The sequence below is a fragment of the Lolium perenne genome, chromosome 1 (genome assembly GCF_019359855.2).
Source record: "Lolium perenne isolate Kyuss_39 chromosome 1, Kyuss_2.0, whole genome shotgun sequence".
In the NCBI taxonomy this organism is placed as follows: Eukaryota; Viridiplantae; Streptophyta; class Magnoliopsida; order Poales; family Poaceae; genus Lolium; species Lolium perenne.
Window position 1 is genome coordinate 14,199,684 of NC_067244.2, and position 22,635 is coordinate 14,222,318.

The window sequence follows — 22,635 nt, forward strand, 5'->3', positions numbered from 1 at the left end:
ATTCTCTAACTGATTCACACCCACTGGTCCTTTCCTAATCATCTGTTGACGTGGTCTTCCGCTATTGATGTTTGCGAGTAAGAAAAAACATGGGGGGCTGGGTGAGTATGATAAATCATACTCAACAAACTGATTATACACAATCAGAAACCAGGTGGTTATAGTAATTTGGCAATTTAAAATACATGGTGCCACACATAAAAGTAAGCGTTTTCAACCCGGGAGCAAGGGGTGAAATTACATGCTTTTACGCTCTGCATAGGGTACTCCAACATCGACAGCCTCGACTAGCACCACACGGGCGCTAGAAGAGCAGAGCTCTTTAACCCACTAGAACATGGACACCTGAACATATTAATATCGATCGCTCCTACGAATCCATCATCGACATGTTCCACACACGGCCGTTCTCAGCGGAAAACTCAGATAGTCTCATACCTGAACTGTGGCCGGTACAATATGTTTACCTTTGTAGCACCAAGTTTTATCTTATAAAAACATGTATCTCTCATGTTGATCACTTCCTCTCAATATACTCCTCTAATATCCGTTTCGTACCGGTGGCTCCAGCGGATCCATCACCCTATAACGACACCGGCGAATTAGCCCACAAAAATCTTCGATACCATCTACCAACTACGATATCATGTATTTAACAACAATATATACGAAATGCCTATCTAATCTCGGGCTCAGATACTCCCTATTCCCAGACCAATCAGGTTCACCATCTCGCTGACATTACAGTGTATTTACTCATGTATTTTTCAAAGTATTGTTTATTATGAATAGTGCACTGACCAGCACATCAAAGCTCATTAATGCGCTCACCTTCGTCTCCGCTATATCAATCCATCCAAGCTGAAACGTGGCTGGAGAGAAGCCGCCTAGCTCCTTTGCCGGTGGGAATCTGCAGGTTGCAGTGACTCCGCGTAAGCCCCGACGGCGCAAGCACGGCAGCACCTCGGCCGGAGAGGTTGCCGGAGATGCAGCCATCAGCAGGAGGCCATCACAGGTCGACTTCCACCTCGGCCGGAGAGGTTGCCGGAGCCATGGAGCCGCACAACTTCAGCTTCAATCCAAGACGTGGCTGACGGGGATGGCGGGCGCCACGACGCCTCGCAGCGAGAGACATCGGTATGGAGAAATAGAGATGGCAGAGAGAGAAACCCGCATCCGGTCGCGGAGCTGGGAGAGGACACGAGTGTAGGGAGACCAGGCAGGCGGCGACGCCGGCTCACCCCTCATCGCCATGGCTGCATCTTGAGTTATTGACCAGCTTTAGCGAGGAAACTGCAAATCTGTTCAACTCTGTTATATGGAAACCTGGAGATTCTTACTTTTGGGATGGCATTATGGCAACTCAAAAGAACTTTTTCTCATTCGGTTCCTTCTCCATTAGGAATGGGTCTAAGATAAGGTTCTGGTAGGATAGGTTGTTGGATACAACTACTCTTCGAGAACAATATCCGGTTTTGTATAATATTGATCGCCATAAGGGTGATACCGTACAGAAGGCACTAGTAGGAAAAGACTTATAGATGGGATGCTATTCTCTGGCGCACCAGTTTTGCGTGCGCCACAGAATTTATTTCTATGGCGCACTAGACAATGCGCACCATAGAAATAGTGTATTGCGCCACAGAAATAAGGTGGGCCTCACCCCCAACCATTCGTTTCACTTTTTCTCTGGCGCACAGGACCACGTGCGCCACAGAATTAAGACATTCTATAGCGCACCACTCTGGGTGCGCCACAGAAATAAGGCGTTATGTGGCACACGTGAGATGGTGTGCCACAGAAAATACACATTTCTGTGGCGCACATGAGTTCGATGCGCCACAGAAGTTTCTTTTGCTTCCCACGCACCTCCACCCCCGATCGCCTTTTTAGCTCTGTAAAATATAAAAGAAATAGATAGAAATTTCAGAAAATAAAATCCTTCGAGGTGCCCATGTATTATGTCATCTAGTACCACTGAAAATTAACAAACATGAATTTCGATTTTTTTGCAAAATTACGTTACAAAATCATCAAAATAGATTTGTGGTTGCATACGAACTCGAAAAAAATGCACAATATATCAAAATGACCGGGAGAAAATTCTACATCCGAATTCATCAGGCCTTGCCCGATTAGACAATTTTTAGAATCGCTAAATTCGAAAAGAGTAAAAAGTTACGGCAAAGTCAAGATTTTTTCCTACAAAATAGAAAATTCGAAAAAAAAATCTATGGCGCATGGAGTTGCTCATGCGCCACAGAATGTTACTCAAAAATTTGAATTTTCTGGCGCCCACTTCTCCACTTCTCCTCTCCTCCACTTCTCCACTTCTCCTCCCTCCTCTCCATCAGGCGACCACCACCACCTTCTCCTCCTCCTCCGGTGACCACCACCACCTCCTCCTCCTCCCCACCACCACCTCCTCCTTCTCCACCACCACCACCTCCTCCTCCACCACCGCCACCTCATCCTCCTCCTCCACCACCACCACCACCTCATCCTCCTCCTCCACCACCACCTCCTCCTCCACCACCACCACCACCTCCTCCTACTCCACCACAACCACCACCACCACCACCTCCTCCTACTCCACCACAACCACCTCCTCTGGCCGGCCTCCTCCTCCACCCACCCACCCACCTCCTACGACCTTCCAGCGAAATTTCAAAAAATAAAAAAATTCGGCGGCCCAGATCTAGATCTAGATCTGGCCGTCATTTTTTTTTAAATTCAAAAAAAATTATGTGGCGCACCAGCGCCGATGCGCCACAGAAATAAGACTTTCTCTTTTTGTGGAGCACCTTGCCTGGTGCACCACAGAAATAAGACTTTCTGTGGCGCATGGGCAGGTGCGCCACAGAATTCTTATTTTTGTGGCGAGAATTCTGTGGCGTACCGTCCATGCGTCACATAATGTCCTTTTTGGTGCGCCACATATGAGGCTTTTCCTACTAGTGAGGTGATGGAAAATTCTCCACCCTCTATGTCGTTCAGGCGTGATCTTATTGGTCCCAGGCTAGCCACATGGAATGAATTGCTACTAAGATTAGCTTCAATCCAGCTAGTTCAAGGGGTCGATGAATTTCGTTGGAATCTTACCAAGAATAGTAAATTCTGGGTCAGCTACATGTACAAAGCTTAATCATACCTAGTTAGCCGGTTGCTGATAACAAATCCATCTGTAAGATGAAGATACCTTTGAAAACAAAGGTCTTTGCATGGTATCTTCGTCGGGGTGTGATTCTCACTAAAGATGACCTTGCCAAACACAATTGGCATGGTTGTATGAAATGTGTTTTTTTGTCAAGAACAAGAGACAATAAAACATCTTTTCTTCAATTTTCGGGTTGCTAGGTCTATATGGACAATCATTCAGATAGGTTCTGCCTTATATCCAGCTCGTACAGTTGCAAATATTTTCAGCAATTGGCTAAACGGGGTTGACAATAGGTATAAAACGCTTATAAGGATGGGCACGATTGCTGTTGTATGGTCATTTTAGCTATGTACAAAATGACAAGGTTTTTAATGACAAAAAATCTTCTCTTTTGCAGGTTGTTTACCGTGCTACGGCTTTGCTCCGTTCATGGTCGCCACTCCAACATTTGGAGGATCGCAACCTCTGTACGGATGTGTCTACATGATTGGAGAACACGGCGAAGGAGTTTATTTCCCAACATGGGTGGCAGCATAACAGGTGTCTTGAGGCTAACTAGGCTGTGCCGAGATTATCTACTATTTTACCATTTATTCGTCTATGAGCACCGTGTTTGATCCTTTTGATACTTTGAACGGCTATGTGCACCTTAGTTACGCAGAGGCTGGATGTAATGCTTAAACTTTTTGAATAATAAAGCACCCTTTATCGAAAAATGTAGATTCCGTCAAAATTCATCGGACCCCTACGCCAAATGGACCAAAACCGGATGTTGTAGCAAGACGTTCCGGACCTACGAGATCTCTTCTAAATGATGCATTTGGTGGTGAAGTTTCCAAAACCTTAGCGGTCGTATAATTTGTGGCGTACAATGTTGTACAAGGACGGATATTGTTCTCGGAGTGTGGCGCTACCTAGCCATTTGTCCTCCCATAAACTAATTTCCAAGCCATCTCTAAACAAGAAAGAACTGAATGGAAAGAAGATTTTTTATGTTTCCATTAGGCTAGCCCAAAAGTGGGAGTCTCCTAGTTCCAATAAACCTGAGAAAATGCACGTTGAGCCAACCTCCTAAGGAGGGTTTGCAACACCACATCTTCACAAAGAATCTTGAAAATCCATTTACGAAGAAGCGCCCTGTTGTTGACCTCAAGGTCATGAAATTCGAGTTCTCCTTGGTCTTAGGGCAGCAAACCACACTCCACTTTATCAGCCGGTATTTATTTCTAGCTATCTCTTTATCAAAAAAAAGATTGATTGGAAGTAATCCAATCGTTTTAAGACTCCTTTGGTTAGTTGGAAAAATAATATCATATACAGTACTATGTTACTAAGTACTGCCACTAGTATAGAATAGCTTACCACCAACGTTTCAAATTTGACTACAAATCACGAGTGCTGGTATGTGATTGGTAACTCGCCAATGGTATACGCTACCAGTCGCGTGTGAACTCCGCATGTGACCGGTATGTGGAACACTAGTCGTGTGCCATCCCGTGGCATGTTGCCATTATATTTGGTTGCAGTAGGCAGTGGCGCACACTGCTAGTATGCGGACTACTGCCTGCGTGCCGATCCACCCGTTGCTATTACATTATATTATAGGGGCTCGGTTTGCACGCTTCCATTATTGTCGTCTATTTTTAAATTTTTATACTTCCGCGTCAGTTTGCGGATGATGTGGTGCTAGTCGATGATAGCCGAACGGGGGTTAATATAAAGTTAGAGTTGTGGAGGTGAACTCTAGAATCGAAAGGTTTTAGGCTTAGTAGAACTAAAACTGAATACATGAGGTGCAGTTTCAGTTCTACTAGGCACGAGGAGGGAGAGGTTAGCCTTGATGGGCAGGTGGTACCGGAGAGAGACACTTTTCGATATTTTGGGTCCATTTTGCAGAAGGATGGCAATATCGATGAAGATGTGGGCCACCGAATCAAGGCTAGTTGGATGAAGTGGCGCCAAGCTTCTGGCGTACTCTGTGACAAGAGAGTGCCACAAAAGCTAAAAGGCAGGTTTTATAGGACAGCTATCCGACCTGCGATTTTGTATGGCGCGAAATGTTGGCCAACGAAGAGACGACATATCCAACAGTTAAGTGTAGCAGAGATGCGCATGTTGAGATGGATATATGGCCACACAAGAAAGGATCGGGTACGGAATGACGATATACGGGAGAGAGTTGGGGTAGCACCGATTGAAGAGAAGTTGGTTCAACATCGTCTCAGATGATTTGTGCATATCCAACGGGGGTCTCCGGAAGCGCCAGTGCATAGAGGACGGATAAAGCATGTTGAGAATGTCAAGAGGGGTCGTGGTAGATCAAACTTGACATGGGAGGAGTCCGTTAAGAGATACTTGAAGGTTTGGAATATCGACAAAGATTTAGCCATGGACAGGGGTGTGTGGAAGTTAGCTATCCACGTTCCGGAACCATAACCTAGCTTCGAGATCTTATGGGTTTCAACTCTAGCCTACCCCAACTTGTTTGTGACTGAAAGGCTTGATTGTTGTTGTATACTTGCGCGTCAGTTTATTCCAGCTAATTTGGCAATGTATATGCATGTGATCATCACTCTTTACTCGATCTCAAAGGGAACCATGTAACAACATATATACAAAATTTAAAAATATACCACCACAAGATACCATTACAATTGACAGTTTTGGAAAGCACGATCGATGGTTCGAAAGTTTTGAAAGAATAAAGCCAAAGTTTCTGACTATAGTTTCATAGTTACAACATCTCAAGAATGAGTGTGGAACTCTCCTTCGTTGCTTATCACTTTTCTAACGAAAAACCTGCACAGTTGGTTAGAGAGGGTTGCTAGTGTCCCATCTAACAAATGATTAACCTCGAAATCAGGCTATTAGGTAATAAAACATATGATCAAAAGAGGTACAAAGTATGAAATATATACAATAAAAGAGAAATAGAAGATGTTGGCGTACCAATTGAAATGGTGGATGCCCTATCATTCTACCCTTTATAACACCCAAATGATAGGCAACATAGAAGCCACATAACATGGATTCAGTAGGCTAGTGGTGGCATTGACACATATAGCACAGAAATTAATTTTATACATTATCTAAAAAATAATTAACGTGCATGAATTTACTCCCACTAGTATAAGCGCTAGTGAAACCAACAAGGACAAATATGTGATGGGTTAGCGATATGTAATTGCTCTTCTACACATTTTGGCCCCGCGAGTGAAATTCATAAATCTATAACTAATAAATAATAAAGGAGCTAAGTTTTCTGCCAAAAAAAGTTTCGTCAACAACATTTTTTGGACCATTTTACCCTTCCACCAAATCGCATAATACATGCATATGCCACCCGTACCGGTTGATTCTTCTATTTTATTTCCCCGTCGCCATTTCTCCCCTGCTCCCGTCCCCCGTACAGACCAAGGACGCCCCGCACTAACGTGATGCACACGACGGTAGTCGTGGATTAGCGAGTAGCAGTGGTGGGTAATCTCCCGGAGGAGTTGTGCGACGGTGTCATAATTTAGTGGCAGGGAGAGGAGCCATGTAGGTCGATGTCACGGTCACCAAGCGCATTTTCCCCACTTCCACATCTTCTCGGTGCGGCTCAAAAGCTAGAGCTCAATGCCGATAGCAAGGGTGGCTGGGGCAAGGACGGAGAGTATTTGATAAAATTAAGATCTAAATGAGTTGTTACGAAGTGAGAGGAACAATTTTCGTGTTGAGCTCTAAGTGAGCTCTAAGTGATGAATCTCACTAGTTCCTTGACTTCTTATTCTTCTAGACAAGGGCATTAATGTTGGACACAAATGGAGCGCCAATTGAGGCATGATTCTCCGTGTCGGTCGTACGCCCATCTCGACGGTGAACTCTCGAGGCGGCGCCCGGCTCGCCGCCTGTTCCATGCATCGACTGGACATGATGCGGCGAGCGAGCGAACCTCGGAAGGGAACCCCACCTCCATTAGAGGGGCATGAAGGTTCTTTCACTCTGCATCGCTCCAGATTTGTGACACATGGAGGAATCGCAACCAGTCAGGCTATGGCAGTTGAGAGAACTGACGTGCAGGTCCTAGGATGGGATGAGGACGGATCTGTGGAGGAATATTTTGGTCAGCTACGGATCATTCCTTCCCCATCCTCACATCCAGCTAGGGTTCTAGCCCGAGGCCATCACCTACACCTCGTCTAGACCCGACGGGAGCTGTTTGTTTCCCTGATGTTTCAAGCCTCATATTGTCACCCAATTCGTGCTGGACAACCAATTCATGTGGAACCGAAGCTCTTCAGTTTTTTGAGAGATTTCTGGAGTCAAGTTCATGGCAAAGAGACGTTTGCGGAGGTCCTGAAGATGCAGGGAGGTCAATGTCCTGGAGGTGCTGCTGGAGGTGCGCCTCATCAGTCGGGATTTCAACAGCGGCGACAGGGAGGCAACCCATTTCAATACATCAGACCAGGCTAGATTGAAGGGTTTGGGCAACAATTCCAGGGAGGAGGTGTAGGAGCTGCTCCTCCGGCTCAAGGAGGAGGCAGACCAGCGGGCGCTCCTCAGTTTCAGGGTGGAGGAAGACCAACGGGGGCGCCTCCTGTTCAAGGAGGAGGAAGATCCTGAGGGGAAATGCCTCGTCCTGGAGGTGTGCCTAAGAACACATGCGCCCTTGTTGTGAATCGTCCACCTCCCCAACCTATTAGGAATCACCTGGCGCATGTAGATGAGGTGGTCCAACCCATTGATCGAAGGTACAAGAAAATAATCGGTTACAACTGCTGGAAGCCCGGGCACTATGTGGGGAATTGCATGAAGGATCGAGTCTACTTCATGTGTAACATCCCAGGGCATCATATGAACAATTGCCAAGAATGGGCGCAACCAATACCAATGGCATAGTATGTGGGGAGTGCCAATGCTGGGTTAGGATTTTTCCATGTGGTGGTCGATGGGCAAGCTAAATGTCAGTGGTTAAACTTGAAGAATGTGGGAATTATTTCTGTCACTCATGGTCAGATCACCCTGAAGGAACTAGAAACAGAAAATGTGCAAGACTTGGGATGCTAATTGGCCATGGCAAGTGAGACAACTGGAGGAGAAGAAGTTCTTGGTGAGATTTCCGCCTCACAAAAGAGTTGTGGATCTAATTGATATCCCTTCCATTAACCTGAAGGAGGGTAATGATCTGGATAGGGTTCAGTGAAGATCATTGGCTTGGAAGGGGAGTTGCTTGATTGGGGTGCCTAGAGGAAGTGTGGGTTAAGTTCAGATGTGTACCGCCCAAGTGGTGTTCATGGAAGGTGATTGCACAGATTGCAAAATGCTTTGGTCTTATCATAGATGTGGACTGGGAGGAATTTTTAAGTCCTTATATGAGGTGGTTAGGGTGCAAGTAGCAATTAAGGATGCTTCGAAGATTCCTGAACAGAGAATTGGTAATGAGGAAAATGTTCTATCAGTTGTTCTTCGAGGTGGAAGGTAACGCTTCTTCTGCTGAAAGCAATCCACCCCCGCCACCTCCGCCTCATGGATGCTGACGTTGCTCTTTACTGGAAGGTCATGTCAAGCATTTGGAAGGAGGCTCAGGTAAGCATCGGTCCGTTTTGGTTTGCTATGGAGCACAATTATTGAACAAACACTTATCGTACTCCCGCAAGGAGATAGTGATGCACGCAAATATCATTGCTCTCAAGCTCAAAAAACTCCTGTAAATCATATAACTATTCTCATGGTGAAACCTCAATTTCTGAGAGTGAAAGATATGGATGCTCATATATCTCCTTATCTTGGCTATCATGTATGCTTAGTGCTAGCTACCGTTGGATGTTCGGTATGTCATGATTTGTCTTAAAAATACCTCTACAATGGAGAATGGGTTCATTTCTCCTATGAAATGTAGTGTGAGGTGATTGTTGGAAAAAATCATTGGGATACTAGTCTACAAATTAAAAAGAAAATCTTTGGAAAATTTCTTAGGATTCCGATCCTACGAATTTATGATAATCTTTGAATCAAATAGGCCCTTTTGTGCAAACAGAAGCTCGTTCCCCTAGCTCCGTCACTGGTTTTTGACCCATAAATTTCTCGAATATTACAAGTCTAACTTGCAGGTTGAGAAGAAAGACCAAGGACATACCTCTAATGCGCCGTCATCGACGAACTCATCGAACGCAGGAGCCCTAAGGCCCAGTTTCCACGAGTCAAGCCCCCTCTGCGTCCGAGTCTTCTTGTTCTTCCTCTTGTTTTTGCCGACGACAACCTCTGCAGCAGGATGCCTCCACCCGATCCGTCGGCGCCACCCGACCAGCTCCCTCCTCCGCCGCCCACCGCGCCGCCGGCGTCACCCGACCAGCCCGTAGCAGGATGTGACCAGCCTCCACTCGATCCGCCGGCGCCACCCGACCAGCTGGCTCCTCCGCCGCCCACCGCGCTGCCGCCTTCGACGAGCTTCCACTCCGCCGGACCTCCGAAACCGCCCTCCATCTGCCGAATCACACGACTCCTACCGGCAGGAGGCACGAATCCTACCGGCGTGAGGCGATTTCGATGTGAGAGTGAGGAGAGGAGCTAGGGTTTCGCTGTTTCTAATTTGGGGAAAAAGTGACGGGATGTGGAGGAGGGGATGCGGCCGACAGTCCTATTTTAGGAACTAGGGTTTCGGTCCGGGCCACGTCACTGGCCACGTCGTCCAGCTCATACGTGTACAAATATGTGTATATAAAACTCGTACAGAATAAACCGGGCCGTACGGGCTTCTACAGGGTTTTGCAACCAGATGTTTTGACGATCGTGCCCCTCCGTCCTGCTAGGTATCGGACGATCTGGGTCATCCTTGTGTTTTGCATTTAGACGTTCCAACGCGTTCGCCCCAAGGGGGTAGCACCAGAGCAGAAATTCTGAAGAGACACCTATGCAGCCCCAGCGTCCATGGTCCTTGTCCAGTAGTGATGAATTCCTAGCACATACAACCCGGATAGATCAAGATGGTTCCACGAAGGCGTCGCCAGATCTGCCCCGCGCACCCACGATTGCATAAAGACACAAATTGACACCGTCTACGACGTTAACTTAAACCGATTTGTGCCATTAAGCACCACTGAAATGACCAGTATCACTTACAGCAGGAAATGGGAAATAAACAACGGAAATATCAAGTACTACCACTTAGAGTAGGAAATAATTAACAGGAAAGAGAAAAGGCCCAGGAGAACAGAGCAACAAGCTCAGCCATGATACAAGTCTCGATGACGTGAAAGCAAAGATAAGTGGCTATTAAGATCTAGGTTGCTGAGGACATGTAGCTAGACAGGGGCAATAGCAGGGTGGGGTTCATCTTCATGGATCCTGGCAGCGCGCAACTCTCCGCCTTTTTCGAGGTATCGCAATGTTTCAGCATCGAGTGAAGGCCGTTTGCTCACATCTTGTTCCGAACATCGGAGGCCGAGGATGATGACACGCGCCATCTCCCCTTTGTCAAACTGGTCATCTAACTTCTCGTCAGCAAAGTCCTCTACGAACGTCTGTGGTAGACCTGTGTGCAGTTTCTGGAAGAGGGCCGCGTCATACTTCCCATGCGCAATCTCTAGCAGGACGATCCCAAAGCTGTAGACGTCGGAGCTGCGGCGCAGGTTGGCATCTCCATCTTTCATGCACTGCGGATCCATGTAGCGTGCGGCAACTTGTGTCGGCCGCACTGATGATGCGTCATTGTGTTGGGCAGTCCTCGGCAGCCCAAAGTCGCCGAGCTTGGCGTTGAATTCATCATCCAGGAGTATGTTGCTTGGTTTGATATCTCTGTGCAAGATGTATTTCGGGCGGTCGTGGTGGAGGTACTGAAGCGCAGAACATAAGCCCTTCACTATTTTGTACCTGCAAATATATATATTTCCGTAAATAATGTGTGCCTGCACAAATTCAGGTAATTTTCTTTGTTCTAAAGAAAGATAAATTTCACCGAAATAAGCTGGAATAACAAAACATATATAGGAGAACATGCAATACATAATCATATCGTGGCCGGCCAGACATACCTCATTGCCCATGGTAGTACTTCTTTCCTATCGTACAGGTGCTCGTGGAGGTTACCGTTAGTCACAAGTTCATAGACAATGAAGAGCTGGATGTTCTGTCTGTCCAAGCACCAAAACATGAAGTTGCTTATGCTGCAGCACCAGCCTTCTACCTTCACCACGTTCTTGTGGCCTGTCTCGCCAATAGTGCCCAGCTCCGCGAGGAAGTCCTTAAACTTCCCCTGCGAGTCCTGGAGGATTTTCTTCACTGCCACCTCCTTGTTCCTGAGAACCGCTTTGTATACTTGGCCGGAGCTACCCGCTCCGATCTTGTTCTTGTCGGAGAATTTGCAAGTCGCCGTGGACAGGTCCTTGTACTCCAGTCGTTTAACCTGACTCCCCTTGCCAAAGGACTGGCGTTTTTGTTTCATTTTCCACGATGACAGGCTCGACCAGGTTGCCAACAACAGGGCCGAAGCGAGTGTCGCCAATCCTCCTTTAACCAACGCTTGGTTCTTACGACCTACAGAAAGGAACAAGGGTAAGCAAAACTAAGCATCTCCATGCATCTACTATTGTACCTTGCACTAAAGCATAAACTAATCGGTGGTGGTGCCACGAACAGATAGTCTCGGCAGACATGTCACATGCACAATATATTATCATAAATGGTTGATGACATGAAAGAAAAATAGTTCTTATACGGTGCATCAAAACATTCTAGACCGTTTACTTTGAGTTATCCAACAGTCTAGATCAAAAATACTACACCATTTTTATGTCTGAATCAAGGTAAACAGTGTCTTTGTTGTCTTAATCACCGTAGACACAATCGTAAAGCTCAGCGGAAAATTAGACCAAATACAAATTAATATGTATCCCCTGCAGACCGCAGTTATAGACCATCTTACCACATGGTACTCGGTAAATTCCGTCAGAATATCTAATTTTCACTAGGATAATTGATCCTTGGTCTAAATTGGTCATGATATGTAGCATGTTAAATATCCGTGTAGTTTGAAATAATATAATAATAATTTATTATTATACTAATCATAGTTATATATAGCATAAAATGGAATAAAATGTATGGTCAATATGATGAATAAGATTCCATATATACCTTTGACGCCTAGAGTCTTGCCTTGCTTTGTGTTAGATCCCGTGGTTGTTTCTGCGGAACACACATATATATCAATTTCAAATACATTTTGAAGCCAATAAATTGATATTATGAGTTCTTGGACTACATTTATAATAGCCATACAATCCTTTCCTTTTCGTGTAAATATTTCTATAAAACAAACATAAACAACCTAGCTCGAGCTTGAAACAGCCATATTTTGTACTAAAATGTGTTTTACTACGGCACATTTTGGGATGGAGGAAGCTGATGTTATATAGCAGGTGGCCATGGAAAAGATCGAAAATCCGAATTACAATTTTTGGCAACTTACACTTTTGGAACTTCCCATTTCCCGTATTTTTTGTTGATAGTAGCTAATATCCCTCTAGTTTTCACAAGATTTATTGACCTTTTGTCCACTTTTCATCAAAATTTATGATATATCATTTCTACATGTCATTTGGAGAAATATAATAATATACAATTACACTAATTATGTGTTATCGAATACGACTAAAAAAATATAGGATCAATATGACTCCATATATACCTTTTGTGTCAAGCGCCCCATCTTGCTCTGGAAGGATCTTGGTAGCTCCTGTAGGTGTTTCCGCGGTAGCTCCTGTAGGTGTTTCTGCGGAGAACATATATATATTTGAAACACATTTTAGTTCCGGATCATACGTACGTAAGGTGAGTGTAAAATTTAATCTGTTTTACTAAAGATTTACACTCACTCACCATACTAACAACTTTACTAGCTAATAAATACTAAATTACTACACCAATGACGATGAATACCTTAGGTTCTTCATTTTCGTGAAATACCCCTAATAGAGACCTTATGACTCTAAAATCAGATGTAAACACGTATTTTAAGAAATAGATTTAATTAACAAGATATGAGTTATATGCCACAAAACATTTTATACATGTTAACATTTTCACTTTTATAGTTGATAAACTTTACAAAGTTTGACACTGATCAATGCTAAAACACAGGACCATTTGGAAAAGATTGAGTCGATTCTACTACTAGTATCACTCTAACTATGCATTAAAGATGTAAAAACCGAAGGCATATAAAAAGTACCCGTTAGGTCTTGTATACTCACGCATGAATTAATGCTAATTAATTTGTCAATAGATCTAGTTAGATACTGATTTTTGTTAGTACTAGACTACTACTACTTCTGAAAATCCAGTAAATCCGTACCTGTTGCCGCCAAAGTTGACTTGAAGGACCAGGAATGTATCTGGTGCAGCTCAGAGTTGATACCGGTGGTCGCCGAAAACCCCACGGCCACCACAGGCGGGAGCAAGGCGTCGAGCTTATCTGGTAACTGCGTCTTGACACTAGCAGTGGCAGGAGAATTAGGAGTGCCAAGAGAATTACCGGCACCATAGGTCAGGGTGGCCTCCAGCATCCGAGTGTCCTTGTCAAAAGTGATGGTCGCCGTCATGGTGCCGGTGAGGTCATAGCTCTTCAACCTCGTCGTGCTAACCGAGGTCAAGGAGTTGAGGTCGATGCCGATGTGGCTGTAGGATTCCGTTGGATCCCAGGCGTCGGCCCACGTGTCAAATTCGACGGCGACGTACCGGTCGGCTCCGGCCGGGGGGGTAGTTTTGGCGCTGTTGGTCAGGCCAAGGCCACCACCGTATGAGCCCGACGGTAAGCTTGAGGGGTAGCCGGAAAGGAAGAAGGTCATACCGTCCCCCTTTAGAGTTGTGCTGGGCCACATCTTGATGGTGAAGGTGAAGGTGGTGCTGAAGCTGGCCACCTCGCCGGTTTTGATGTCGTAGAAGGCCACCGGGTGGTCATACGACATCCGGCCGCTGCAGTCTGAGGTCTTGGAATTACAGGTGAGGTCAACCAGGTCGCCGTTGAGGGCGGCGTCGCCCTCGAACCGGAGATCTCCTAAACTGTACTTGGAGGGGTTTGAGAAGTCGAAGCTGAAGGAAGTGGCGGCGGCAACATGGTGGGACAAGAAGAAGACTGGGAGGATGAAGATGCAGGCGGCGAGGAAGATGCGTGCAGTTGCACTTTCAAGCGCCATAGCGTGGATGTACTAGTGTGTGTCAGTGTCACTAGTGGAAAACGGGGCTATAGGCCCGGTTCATTTGGGCCTTTAGTCCCGGTTTCCAAACCGGGACCAATTAGGCGGGACTAAAGGTCCCCCCTTTAGTCCCGGTTGCAAACCGGGACTAAAGGTCCCGCCACGTGGGCTGCTGGCGCGCGTCGAGGAAAAAACCCTTTAGTCCCGGTTTGTAACACGAACCGGGACTAAAGGTTATTTCGTTATTTTTTTTATCTATTTGGTTCCCAATTATTTTTCGCTCCTCTTTTTTTTCCTATTTTTTCAGAATTTCTAGTATTTCAGTTATTTAACTAGTTTAGTTTCTAACTCCACTTAATCTCTAACTACCCTTAATCTCTAGTCAAATTACTTACTCGTGGTCCAACTTCCCGCTCGGTCACCCATCCTCCCACTACTCCAGCACTAGCACGCTTAACTTCCAAGTTCCTTTCCCATCCCGCTTCCAAATGCTTCGCGCGCATGTTGTGATACTAGTATCATATCAATCCTATTAACATGTTGGTCGATGTCACACTTATTTATTATTCGAATTCCAAATAATTATTTTAATAAACAAAACTAAGCACGTAATAACATGTTGTGGTAATGGTATTATAATTATAATTTTTTTAATTTGTATTATAATAGTTTTTTAATTTATTATTTTTTAATATTTTTTTGCCAAACTTGAAAATCTAAAAATTGGCTAACTTTATGGTTAAGTAATAGTAATCTTTATGCATGATGTAATTATTATTTTAAAAAATTTAAAAAAATAAAATTCCGAATTTATGGCAAAAACTAAAATCTTCCTGCTTCCATATTTTATTTGGAATTTTGAGAATCTAAAAATTGGCTAACCGGGTAAACCCCGGTGAATTCGGATGTAACTTTTTCTCAGGATTTTTTTGATATATTATACGTTTTTTTCCGACGTCGTATGCAAAAGTTATTGCGGTTTTACCATTTTTTTAACTTTTTTTGCAAAAAAAGTGAAAATTCGAATTTCTTAATTTCTCCGAATAGTAGGTTGCATAACATACAAGAATCTGAAAAGATTTTATTTTTTGAATTTTGTATCATTTTCTTTTCTATTTTACAGTGCTAAAAAAGGCGATCCATGGGGGGGGGGGGGGGTGGAGGTGCATGGGGATGCAAAAAACCCTTTAGTCCCCCTTCGTGTTACGAACCGGGACTAAAGGGTAGACCTTTAGTCCCGGTTGGTAATACGAAGGGGGACTAAAGGGTTTTACCCCATAGACCACCGAGTCCCGGTTCGTAATACGAAGGGGGACTAAAGGGTCCAAACGAACCGGGACTAAAGGGTTTTAATGATGAACCGGGACCAATGCCCCCCATTGGACCCGGTTTGGTTCAAAACGGGGACTATTGCTTGGGACGAAAGACCTCTTTTCCACTAGTGTGTGTGACTTGGTGTTATCGTTGGTTGGCATGGATTTATAAGCAAAGGTAGAGGTCTGAGAGAGAGAAACCCAAACGGTCGGGATACTACTGCATGCGTACCCTCTAGCTACATGCAAAATAAATAAACGAGCTAGACAAGTGGCGTCATGTGATCTGCATAGCCTCCATATACAATTCGGGAAAAATATATATAAGAAAAGCTTGTATGCCAGTTGCCAGCACGACATGTGCACGTGAAACTAAAAGAAGAGGCATCAAGACTTGGTATGCTAGTCTTTCTATTTTACGTAGTAAAGTCAAATTTACAAACTGGTTGCATACCCCAAACAAACAACTTGGTGTGGTTGTATACATCTAAGCTGTATTCCCGAAGGGCTGGGAGCTCTCTTGGGCCCTTTGCCTCTATGTATCGCCCCACATGTGGGCCCATCTAACACTGCTATCACTGGATTGTAGGACCGTCCTTATGATGGCGATTATAAGAACATCCCGACTCGATTGCTTTTTTCCTTTCTTGTTTCAGGGTCTTTATTGCAAAGCAATGGACCAAATTGTAAATTTCTATACTGTTGAGGTCCTATCTATACCGGGGTCCTAGACGAAATAGGCCGTAGCCCCGCTTCATAAATAAAGCCTCAACGGCCGAACCGATACAACATGATGAGGGGAACCTCTTACAAAGCATATCAAAGATAACAAAGAAAGAACAAGGAACACCAAACTTGCCACCGGAAGAACACCGGAACATGCCCATGAGATACCAGGCTCCACGACAACGCCCCCAAGAGGGTAACGACGTAGCACGTCGTCGTCGTTGAGACCGAGGGTCAAGGGTTTTCACCCCGGAGCCTTGGCGCGTCGATGAGACCCACTACAGCGCCCCCAGGAGGGTACCCATACCCACGGGCATGGCCGCCATTGGCACCGAAATGCTGATCTTTCGCCCCAAAGACCCTTCGCACACGCCCGGTACAAAGGACCCGTCCACCGCCTCCGAGCTCGGCCTCCGAAACACGATATGGGAGCTTCCAAAGACGAAGCGCCGCAACACCAGGGACCCCCACTGTCCGCTTCTCGCCATCCAAACAACCAAGGAGAGAGACCATCCACCGCTACGTCGCTCGCCGCAGAGACGCTCGTGCAGTCCACCTTCCAGAGCCGTCGACCCGGCATCCACGTTCTCCATCCGAGGGACCAACAAGTCACAGGGTCACCGTGATGGACAAGTGGGGCCGGCGAAAGAAACTAGGCCCCCGAGAGCGACACCCGCAATCAATAAGAAGAGATCTCGTCCTCCACCGTCTGAGATGGTCGCCGACTGGACGCGGTAGAAGGTCCGGTTAGGCTCAGATCAGCCCACACAGGCCCGCACAGGCCAGGGCCCGTAAAACCCATATCAGGCCCACTGGGCCTAGATCTGGACCGAGAAACCCTAGCCATGGCTAGCACCCGAGCAACACCTAGCCCCATCGCCGTGATGTCTCCTACTGTCGCCGCCGTTGAACCACCGCCGCCACGGCCAATGCAAACCTGCCCATGGCTCTTGATGGCCGACCACCGGTAAGGAGCCGCTGCCCCGCCCGAGCGTGCACCACCGTTGTGAAGCGTCGTCGCTGGCCATGTGTGCAGATCCGTGTAGCCTCCACGCCGCCGCCAGCAGAGCTCGCCGCCACGCTGCTGCCCCCCATGCCGAGAGCCACGCCCCGACACAGCTACCGCGTGCCGCGCCGCCGCCCTGGCTTTGCCCGGCAGCGCCCCCCTCTCCCCGGTGGCGGCGAGGAGGAGAAAGAGAAGAGGGAGGGGAGGGGAGAGGTGATGGTGTAGAGGAGCCCCCGGTCGCCCGTGGCGGTGACGCGGGAGGCTAGGGTTTTTTTTCGTATCGGGGTCCTTCTTGAGCCTTGTTCCTGTTAAGAAAAAGGATCGTCCTTGTGATGGTGTTTCTGTGTCTTCTCTACTTCCTCCTGTTCGGATGGTCATCCGCCAAAAAGATCAAAAAATTGCATGGCAGTATTAAAGACGGCACATGAACAAACTAGTTGATGCTAGATCACATAGCTTGGACCAATCAAAGGGGTAGAGTGTAGGTATGTCCATTGCATTTATATATGTGAAATTTAGGGAACTTGTTTATTACTTATTAAATTTTACAAAATGATAAAGGTTTCGTTTAAATGATGAGTTGGGGTTGTTTTTCAATGATTTGATTGTGATGAATTTTGACATGGCTTTTGCTATTAGGGTTTGATAAAATTTGATTAACAAGGTCATAATAATAGAAGAACAAGTCATCATGAAATTATCATCACACTTGAATTATGAATAACTTTGGAAACATTATTTCCAAATTAAAAATATTCAACAATAAATATGTAGTTCAAATTACGTGGGAAGTAAAATAGATAAAATGTGCAAAAATATGAATAAATGAACTCAAGTCCGTAGTGGATTTTAGATCAATTTTATAAAAAATATTGATATTAAAATATCCTCATATCCCTTAGTATTCCACATAAGAAATCCAATAAATAAATAGTATTACAAATGAAAAAAGACAATACTAGATTAAATGTTGATCTCTTCTGACCTGTAAAATAAGCATAAAAGTCACACACACAAAAGGTTTGTCACCATAAAATTGTAGTTCCGTGTGTCACTAGATGTTATCATTGATTTTTCTTCGAATGGATTAGACAACTGGTTGGGATACTACATGTCTACCTCTAGCTACATACCAAGAAAATAAACGAGCTAGACAAATGGAGTTACGTGCACTCTAAGGGCATCTCCAGCGGCGCGACGCATTTTAGTGTCCGCGCGTCCGTTTGCGTCGCGCAGCGGATGCTGAAATGACCGTTTTCGTCCGCGTGTCCGTTTGCGTCTGGGGTTGGCTCCAGCGGCCCGACGCATTTTTTTTTCTCTTTTTCATTTCAACATACTTCCAAATATTACAAATTGGAAGATTATTTTACACAAACTAATACATAGTTTGGAACATGGTTTACACAAACTAATACATAGTTTGTACCATGGTGGACACAAATATAAATATTTTAAAAATAGAAACCAGTTGTGTTGATTTCCGTATGTTCGCTGCCAAGAAAGAACATTCGAGGGCACACCCAGTCACCCAAACTGGAAAATCCAGCGGGAGGATTGACGGTGCCCTTGTTGGTTCTACCGATGAGGCGAACAGACAGAAACCTTCCACTACTGGCTTCGTCTGGCCGTAGCCAGATTCGCTGCAAAGAAAGAACACTCTACGTTCTAACTATCGGAGTCCGACTCGGATTCGCCGGTGTGGTAGTGCCTGCGGCAGGCCGTGTCGTCGAAGACCTTGACGACCATCTCACCGTCTCCCTCGTAGAGGAAGGTGAGCTGGCAGCCGGGCTCGAGCGCCAGGTCACGGGCGAACTTGCCCCACCCGGTGTGCAAGTACATCTTGCCCTGCCCGTCGAACAGGACCTCCACGGCCCAGCGGCAGAAGTTGCAGCTGGCCTCCCGTAGCTGCAAATGCGCCGGCTCGACGCCGTCGACGAACTCGGCGAACTTGTCCGGGAGACGCTTGATGCCGAGCGGGTCGTCGTCGATGCGGAGGAGGAACTCGAAGCAGCGTCCCTCCACGTCGGAGGAAGACGAAGAGGGCGCAGGCGACGGCGAGCGTGGGGCCGTAGCTGCTCCACCACGGCGGCCCCTGCCCCGTCCCCAGGGCCGTCCAGGGCCGCGGCCTCGACCGCCTCGCCGGCCACCAGGACCCGCCATGGTCTTCCTCGCGGGGCTGGCTGCGTCGCAGGAACACCTAGGCGGCGGAACGCTCGAGCTTTGTGGCGGCTAGGGTTTCTATGGAGGGAGTGGATGAGGAAGAAGAAGGCGCGGCCCCGTTATATAGGCCGGAGGCATGCGGTGGCCGCGGGACGCGTGGCGACCGCCATTAACGTGGTTGGCGGAGGTGGGCTGCGGCCGCTCGGCAGCCGAGGCATTGCCATTAACGTGGGCCGAAGCGACGCAGCGGGGCCAGTCGCAGGCGCGTTTGAGAAGACGCATCGACGCCGGGTCACTGCCAGGCGGGCCCGACAAAACATCCGCCGGATACGACCGGACACTTTTGGCGTCCGCGCAGTGTCCGCGGAGACGCATCCGAGGCGCATATTTGGGCCAGGTTTGCGTCTCCGCGGACGGCCCGGTCATTTTGCGTCGCCCCGCTGGAGAGGGTGCCAGACGCATTTCCGGTCACGGCGGACGAAAACGACCATTTGCGTCGCGCCGCTGGAGATGCCCTAACGTTCAAAAATACCGGAGCTGCCACCAAGAGGGTCACGACAAAATAGACCTTGTTGCCTGTACTCTGGACATCGATTCCAACACATTGGTTCCTTAGAGCATCTCCAGCCGCGTCCCCCAAAGCGTCCCCCAAACCGCGCTGGATTGAGCGTTTGGGGGACGTGTTTTGTTCGTGCCGCCTTTGGGGGACGTCGCTCCCCAGCCGCGTCCCCCAAACGCCTCCCCCAAACATTTAAAATATTTTTTTTGGCTTTTTTATTTCAATTTCCACAAACTAATACATAATTTGGAACGTGGTTTACACGAAAACATAATTGGGAACGTGGTTTTTCACAAACTAATACATAGTTTGAACCGTCGTGGACACAAATATAAAATTTTGCAAAGAAACTAAACCTAACTAGGCCGTGCATCGAAAGTTTCCTGTGTTCGATGCTAAGAAAGAACACTCGAGGGCACACCCAGTCGCCTAAACTGGAAAATCCAGCGGGAGGATGGTGCCCTTGTTGGTTCTACCGATGAGGCGAACAGGCAGAAACCTCCGTGCACGTGTTCGCTGCGAAGAAAGAACACTCAGTCGTCCTCCTCGTCGGTGCTGTCGCCCTGGTAGTCCCAGCGGCACCGCGTCTCGTCGAAGACCTTGACGCTCATGTCCCTGTCGCCGAAGTAGGAGAACAGGAGGATGAAGCCGGCTTGGAGGCTGTGGTGCCGCGCGAACTTCTCCCAGCCGATGTTGAGGTACATCTTGCCGCGCGCGTCGTAGATCACGTCGACGATCCACTGGTAGTAGCTGCACGCAGCCTCCCGCAGATGCATCGTGCGCGGGCGATCGTCGCCGGCGACGTAGTCGGCGAAGGAGTCCGGCAGCCTCTGGATGCCGCGCGGGTCGCCCTTGAGGACGAGGACGAACTCGAACCGCACGTCCGGCTCCACGTCCATCTCCGACGATGATGAAGCCGGCGGCGTGGAAGGCGACGGCGAGCGTTCAGCTCTGCCGCGGCCACGACCACGACCACGACCACGGCCGCGAGGTTAGCCTCCGCCTCTACCGGACATAGCGTCGAGTCTTGTTGAGATGGTGGCGGCTAGGGTTTGGGAGAGAGGCGCTAGGGTTTGTGTGTGAGAGGGACGATGAGAGGCGGCCCTTTTATAGGCCGGAGGGAGGCGGGGGAGCGGTGGCGCGCATTAACGCCGGCACGCAGAGCTAGGCGTGACGGGACGCGTCGCTGCGTCGCTGCGGGAACTGCACCGTCCCTGCGTCGCTGCGGGAACTGCGCACCGCCAATAACTTTCGTCGCGAGGTAGGCGACGGTTAGGTTAAAAATTTATTGTGCCGCTGACGAGTCGGCCCCGCCACTCCCCGTCTCGCTTTTCGTTGTGTCCGGCGTCCCCGGTGCGTCCCCTGTGGGACGGGGACGGGCTCGGGGCGCCGGACACCGAATGGGGGCGCGTCGGACAAAAATGGGCTTTGGGGGACGCGGCTGGAACGCATTTTCTGTCCGGCGCGCCCCAAATCCCTTTGAGAGACGCTTTGGAGGACGCGGCTGGAGATGCTCTTAGGTACGTATTGGGATGGTCATCTTCCATCTCTCACTGAACGATCTATATATACTTCTAAGTCCATATGGTATCCTTAGCTTAATGCACTTTTGTTCCATTATCACTTGATACGTACGCACTATTATTCTGAACGGTTTGTGCAAAGTCATATGGAGGTAGTAATATATATATCGAAAATTGTTTCCTCGCTACGACGGTAGCGACCCCTTAGATTCCTTGTGCCAAGATATGTGCTAATCATGCATGTACATTACTCCTCAAGGTTACTGGATCTTAACAAAAATTCAGTCGTGGTTGGGGAATAATAGTGTGGAGAAAGAATTGTTTGTCAGGCAATTTTTAGCTGCTAGCTATTTAATGGATGAGGTTTTTTTTAGAGCAACCACATATTTCATTAAACGAAAATCAAGTTACAATAAGCAACATATATAGAAACGAAAAGACAAACCGGAATAAAATGATTATCCTGATATTGCAGATAAAAAGTTAAAAGATCGAGAAATACAAAACAATCCCGAGGGTTTCCTGCAAACACCATAGCGAGCGGCCGTCGTCCAACTCTAGCGCCCCCGAGGCGAACCCCGGAAAAGACGCCGAGCCCCATTCCGTACGAGCTACACCATGTCGTTTTGTGTTTGACATGTAGTTAAGATAAACCCTAGCATGCAATTGTGTACGCGCTAACCCTATTGCGATACAAGGTCATCAACCCCCACCATCTGAGTTTGGCAACAGCATAGTGGCTACTTTGCCCCACCCATGCTTTTGTTTTTTTTTTGAAAGGAATGCGGTAGGGGAAACCCCTACAACGGTTTTTGTTTTTAAATAATAAGAACCTAAATTTACGCCCGTGAGGACTTGAACCAGCTGGGTGGCTGGATTGTACATCCACTTCCCTAACCAAGTGAGATAGGCTCACTTCTTACCCAGGCTTATTTAGCACCATGAATTTAATATTAGTGGTCTAATTGATGCCTAATGCACTCGTTACTTACGAAGCGCAACTAAGCACGTGCC

The 22,635-nt window shown here is 47.2% G+C and overlaps 1 protein-coding gene and 1 pseudogene across 1 annotated transcript; one reads left to right on the forward strand and one right to left on the reverse strand.

Moving 5' to 3' along the window:
- The first annotated feature begins 4,896 nt into the window (after window positions 1–4,896).
- On the forward strand, window positions 4,897–5,596 carry LOC139835884 (uncharacterized; annotated as a pseudogene).
- Window positions 5,597–10,210: 4,614 nt separating this feature from the next.
- Window positions 10,211–14,342, reverse strand: LOC127320861 (L-type lectin-domain containing receptor kinase VIII.1). The gene is made up of 5 exons (XM_051349948.2): window positions 13,494–14,342; window positions 12,828–12,911; window positions 12,275–12,325; window positions 11,173–11,674; window positions 10,211–11,011 (listed from the first exon to the last, which is right to left on the reverse strand). The coding sequence occupies exons 1-5, from the start codon at window positions 14,332–14,334 to the stop codon at window positions 10,444–10,446; spliced, it is 2,046 nt and encodes a 681-aa protein (XP_051205908.1). The 5' UTR covers window positions 14,335–14,342; the 3' UTR covers window positions 10,211–10,443.
- Window positions 14,343–22,635: the final 8,293 nt, after the last annotated feature.

Coding starts and splice junctions, on each gene's coding strand:
- LOC127320861 (XM_051349948.2), bottom strand. CDS start 14,334: ATGGCGCTTGAAAGTGCAACTGCACGCATCTTCCTCGCCGCCTGCATC. Junction 12,912..13,493: donor GTCAACTTTGGCGGCAACAG/GTACGGATTTAC, acceptor TGTTCTCCGCAG/AAACACCTACAGGAGCTACC. Junction 11,012..11,172: donor GTACTACCATGGGCAATGAG/GTATGTCTGGCC, acceptor ATATATTTGCAG/GTACAAAATAGTGAAGGGCT.